Source organism: Myotis davidii, unplaced genomic scaffold (genome assembly GCF_000327345.1).
Source record: "Myotis davidii unplaced genomic scaffold, ASM32734v1 scaffold1561, whole genome shotgun sequence".
NCBI lineage: Eukaryota > Metazoa > Chordata > Mammalia > Chiroptera > Vespertilionidae > Myotis > Myotis davidii.
The window spans coordinates 8,107-13,046 of record NW_006291530.1 but is presented as its reverse complement, the minus strand read 5'-3'; the positions used below and the strand labels follow the sequence as shown (position 1 = coordinate 13,046).

Here is a 4,940-nt window from a genome sequence, read left to right as displayed (position 1 = left end):
CCCCTGCCTAGCCTCTGGCTGCTACTCCTTTTCTGTGGACTCTATCAAGCTGAATCTCACTGTACCTGGGAACAGATCTGACAAGATTTGCCTTTTGGGACATCCCGGAGCTCTTTCTACACACTAGTTAGAAAAGAAGGAAATGTGTGACATTGGTTTTAAGAATTCTGCCTGGCCAATGAGGCTCAGGGGTTGAGTGTGGACCTATGAACCAGGAGGTCACAGTTCAATTCCCAGTTGGGGCACATGCCTGAGTTTCTGGCTAGATCCCCAGGAGGGGCTAGCAGGCGGCAGCCAATCAATGATTCTCTCATCATTGATGTTTCTTTCTTTCTCCCTCTCCCTTCCCCTCTGAAATCGGTACAAATATAGTAAATAATAAAGAAAAAGAATTCCAAACACATGGTTTATAGTCACTCTTCATAACAAAATCCCTGATTCCACCAGATCACATGGTTTCACTCACCCACACAAGTCTGCCTACTTATACTGTTTATTTCAACCTTCCCATCCTCAGACCCTACCCACCATCTCCTCACTGTTCCTTATCTCTTCTCAATTGACTCCTTTGCTTCTCCTCTCTGAACTTTCTTATTTCATTCCTTTGGCCTCATGCTGACCTCAGGTTAAAGCCCTATTCTCACTGTTCCTAATACCTTTTATTTCTCCAAGTCTCACCCACCGAGCAATGATCTCCCAGAGCCGTAAAGCATCATGGGCATAGAGGGCACTTGGGATTCCCAGCAGGCCCCGGTCAGCCAGATCGTCAGGAGGACAGAAGGAGCGGTAGGTCAGCTGAGCCATGGCCCGACGCATCACCTGCACATGGCCCCCTCCACCGGTGCTCCATCCCTGTGACAATAGAAATGAGAGGACTTGAGGGGACAAACGGAGCTGGAGAACATGGCATACTATATAAACTGGTCAGGTGTGGCCTTTTCAGATTCAAAGACATTGGCATAAAGGGACAAGGCTCCTGGGTTAAAGGGTCAGAACAGTCACACAGGGGCATTTGGAATGTTGAAAGTGACAGGACGTTATGCAGACTTGGGTGAGTAGGTGGTCCCACAATCCACCTCCTTACCTTATCAAATATTCCTCCATCTGAGATGAGTTGGTTCCGTGCCCTTGTGTTGATGTCCATGGTGTAGCGGGTGTGTGGGATCAGGAGCTGGATGGAGAAGGTTGGAGGGGGTGGTTTATGTACAACATTCTTGGCTTTCTCTCCCTCTTGATGCTTTCCTACCTGCTAGTGCCTTTGCCGGACAGTCTCTGCCATCTCTGATCTCTTAGTCTCATGTTCTCCCATTGCTCTGTGAGTTGAACTTTGGAGTCTGACTGACCAGGATTTTAATCTTCACCACTTATTTTAATACTTGACCAAGATAATAAGCCCTCTAAGCACCCGTCTCTTTATCTCTTTACATGGGATGACAATAGGGTCTCATCACGCGGTGCTGTAGTGATCCTTATACGTATAACATATGTATAATGTATGAGAGTGTTCAGTATATTGCCTATCACACAGACATCCTTTAATAGTAGCTCTTATCATTACTTTTATTATTCTTACCTTGAGTATAGGTGTCCTTTGAGAATCAGTCCTTTAACTTTTGATATTTTAAAATAATTTTTCTAGCATACACATCCTTACAGCTTAAACTTGCCTTTCTACTAATTTTCAAAGCTGCTCCTCCAACCTCTAGTTCTTTTAGTATGCATTTTTAAAATTTCAGGGATTGGTATGGGTAGGGTACTTTCAGTCAGAATTTAAGGACCAATATTGATCTACCCTCTTTAACAGCAAAAATTTGTTGCCAAATCTCCTCCCACCTCCAATTAGGCACAGTTAGGGCTCTCTCTCCTGCTTTCCCTTTGCTCTTCGAAACGGCCATCTGATCCTCTTGTGTATTTCAGTTTGTTTTAGACAATTTCTTCTTTAACCTGAGATGGAGGATTCATGCAATATTGGCATTTATGTGAGTTGGTGATGCTGCAGAGAGGGAAGAACCCAACTGATATCATTGGTATCAACATAACAAAGCAACTCACATTGGTCTGAACCCCCAGAAAGACCATTAAAGATGCTGAGCGTCATAGGAAACGCAATGTCTACATGAGGAGGGAAGAAACCAGAAGACAAAGAACTAATCATAATAGCAAGAACTACTATTTTTTTTGGTTGCATTTAGTTTATGTAACGCTGTTAATCAACTCCATGATAGAGTGCCCATTATCCCCATTTAGAGATGAGGGCCCTGAGCGCACATCTGGTAGGAACTTTCAATCTCTGAGATATACAGAAAATGGTGATGAAAAAGCATCGTAAAGTCAATGAACTCCAACATCACGGAGTTCTGTTAAGGTCTATTTTGTCTATGCTACCCCAGGACCCAAAGGGGTCACTGCTACCAATGGACAGGTTTGGAGGTGAAGATTGGGACTCCTGGAAGAAACACAATTCAGACATTCTACCCAGCATGCACTCACATATCTTGCTACCACTTCAAACTCCATGTACCTAAAAGTGAACATATCATCTTTGACTTGAAAATGGGCTTCTGCTGACTGTATTGTTTCTGACAATTGTTCTGGTTCATAAGCTTGTACGATTTTTGCTCCTACTGCTGGTGTCATCAAGATTTCAAGAATGTTTTTAAAACAAGCACATGGCTATTTTTGATATCTTCTGGTTAGCAATAGATTCTAGGCTCACTATTTTATAAAATTACAATATTTTTGGATCAATACAACTGTATTGAATAGGAGGGCTCCTAGTTGTTGCAGAAGCTCAGACCTCTGAGCTTTCTCTCCAATCTTGTACCCAGGCATGGTGCAACTACTCTTTCCTCTCATCACAAGGTCCTTGCATTTTCCTTTCCATTGATCTAACTACCATGTCATGCACCTCTTATTGGGCAGGTTAAATAACCTCTTGGGCTGGTCTTTTATCCCTTTCGCCTTCTACTTAATGAATCCTAAGCTGTGGTGGAACATTCTCCATCAAAAATATAGTGTTTATTGTTCTCTGTCTTGATTTCAACTTTATATCCAGATTCTGTTCTCTGGTTATTTTTTTATGTGTATCATTTTCTTGCTAGTTAAATGCTAGCTCTGTGAAAACAAATTAATACTTTTGTTTATCAAATTATATCCTTGCTCTACAGCAAACTCTGCTGGAGAATATCAGAGCTGCTGTAGAATAAGTGCTGAATATTTGCTAAGTTACTTGATTTAATACAATAGATGGCATCTCTCTGTATTATTTATTCAAATTGCATAAGAATCTATGATTATCTCAAAATTAAATAATTTAAACATTAGAAGTAAAACCACAAGGGCAAGGTCCTGACACAATAATTTCCTCTTTTCTGTTCACAAATTGCTATAAAGAATTTTTATTCCAATAACATGGACACTCATTCAATTAGAAGAAACTTTCTTAACTTCCTTCCAAACAAGTGGCTTATGCTTTCTAAATCCTAGAGAATTGTTGCATTGTTTCCTTCCTCTGGGATGTGAGGGAGATGGGACATGGAGGGTAGAGGATGTACCTTGAAGACAGGGTGCAGTCCTGGGAGGCACCTCATGGTGGCCACAGCAATGACCTCACCCAGCATATGAATGTTCAGCAAGTGATACTGGGTCTCATGAACAAGGAAATCTGAACTTCGGACCCAGGTCTTTGCCAGGAGCCAGGCAAGTGGAGGATCTGAAGGTAGGAACAGTGGTGGGGTGGGGCAGCTGGCGCTGGGAGGCTGGATCTGAAACAAAGAGGAACTAAGCATTCATTGGCTTCATCCTGTTAGAAACTATGCTTATTATTCTGGGGGAAACACTGGTGACTAAGATTATTGTCTCCCAGGGATTATAATATAGGAGGAGGAATGAAGGCCCCTCCACTCACCCTCTTAAGTGCTGTGGGGACGTGACAGTGCCATGATGGTCAGGTTCAAAGCAGGAGGAATTGGAAAGAGGGAATGCAGTATGATTGAGAGAAACGTGATGAGGGTGTGAGTTAGGATGGTAGAATCGAAAGAAGTTGGACATGTGAGATAACTGACAGTTCTTATGAATTGATTGATGAGAACAGTAAGAGTGAAAACACATGAAAACCAAGGGAGAAAATATGTCTAAGAAAGAAGGAGTATTCCACAGAAACATAGGTCAAAAAGAGATTAAGTAACCTTATGGTGAGAGCGAAAAGCATTCTGACTCTCAGAAAGGCAATTCCAGGTGAGTAGTAAGTAGGCTGTCAGGTAGAAAGGAGATATTGGATACAAGGACAGGTGTCACTGAATGAGGCAGGGGTGGGTGACCAGAGCCTGCTGTCTATGTCCTTTGGCAGAGGTTGGGGATGAACACAGAGCAGTGTTGGGAGGAGGATGCCCCAGGTGCCTCACCTGGATGACCATGGGTAGCAGCTTCCCACTGGGTTCCATCTTCAACATGACAAGGGGGGCAGCCAGGTACTGCTGCTCTCCTTGGATCACATTGGCTGGGATCCCATCCAGTAGGATGAAGTCAGCCTCAAACAGGGAACCTTTCTAAAAAGTGTAATACCATACCCACGGTTAGTTGAAAGCATACTTCCACAGGGCCAAGGCAAATGAGAAGAAACATAAAGACTTTCACTCTCTTTTCTTGTCATTATCTTACATCAGTCCCAGAGTCCCAGTGGCAGATGTGAAGGAAGCACTAGAGCATCAAGTTCAAGTTCTCTCATTTTACAGGGAGGGCTAAGACCCCATGAAAAGAGTCTTCCCTAGAGACATGTGGCTTGTCTATGTCAGAGGTAGTTTCAGAACTAGGTACTGTATGCCTGTTGATTCTGTACCACAGGTATGCCAAACGCTTCCCTTGTTAAGTTGCCCAAGTTCCTTTGCCTAATATCTCCTAATGGTCTGCTTTATGGGCTGTATCAAGCATTGATGCTTTTC

At 43.0% G+C, this 4,940-nt stretch overlaps 1 protein-coding gene across 1 annotated transcript in view; it reads right to left on the bottom strand.

The window, feature by feature from the left end:
- Positions 1-4,940, bottom strand: part of LOC102755565 (arachidonate 12-lipoxygenase, 12S-type) — a gene marked incomplete at its 5' end in the record, with an annotated part of 12,362 nt that overhangs the window by 4,687 nt on the left and 2,735 nt on the right. The window contains 4 exons of the mRNA XM_006764911.1: positions 657-852; positions 1,085-1,171; positions 3,555-3,764; positions 4,404-4,547. Coding sequence (XP_006764974.1) covers positions 657-852; positions 1,085-1,171; positions 3,555-3,764; positions 4,404-4,547 — 637 coding nt within the window. The remainder of the gene's footprint in view (positions 1-656; positions 853-1,084; positions 1,172-3,554; positions 3,765-4,403; positions 4,548-4,940) is intronic.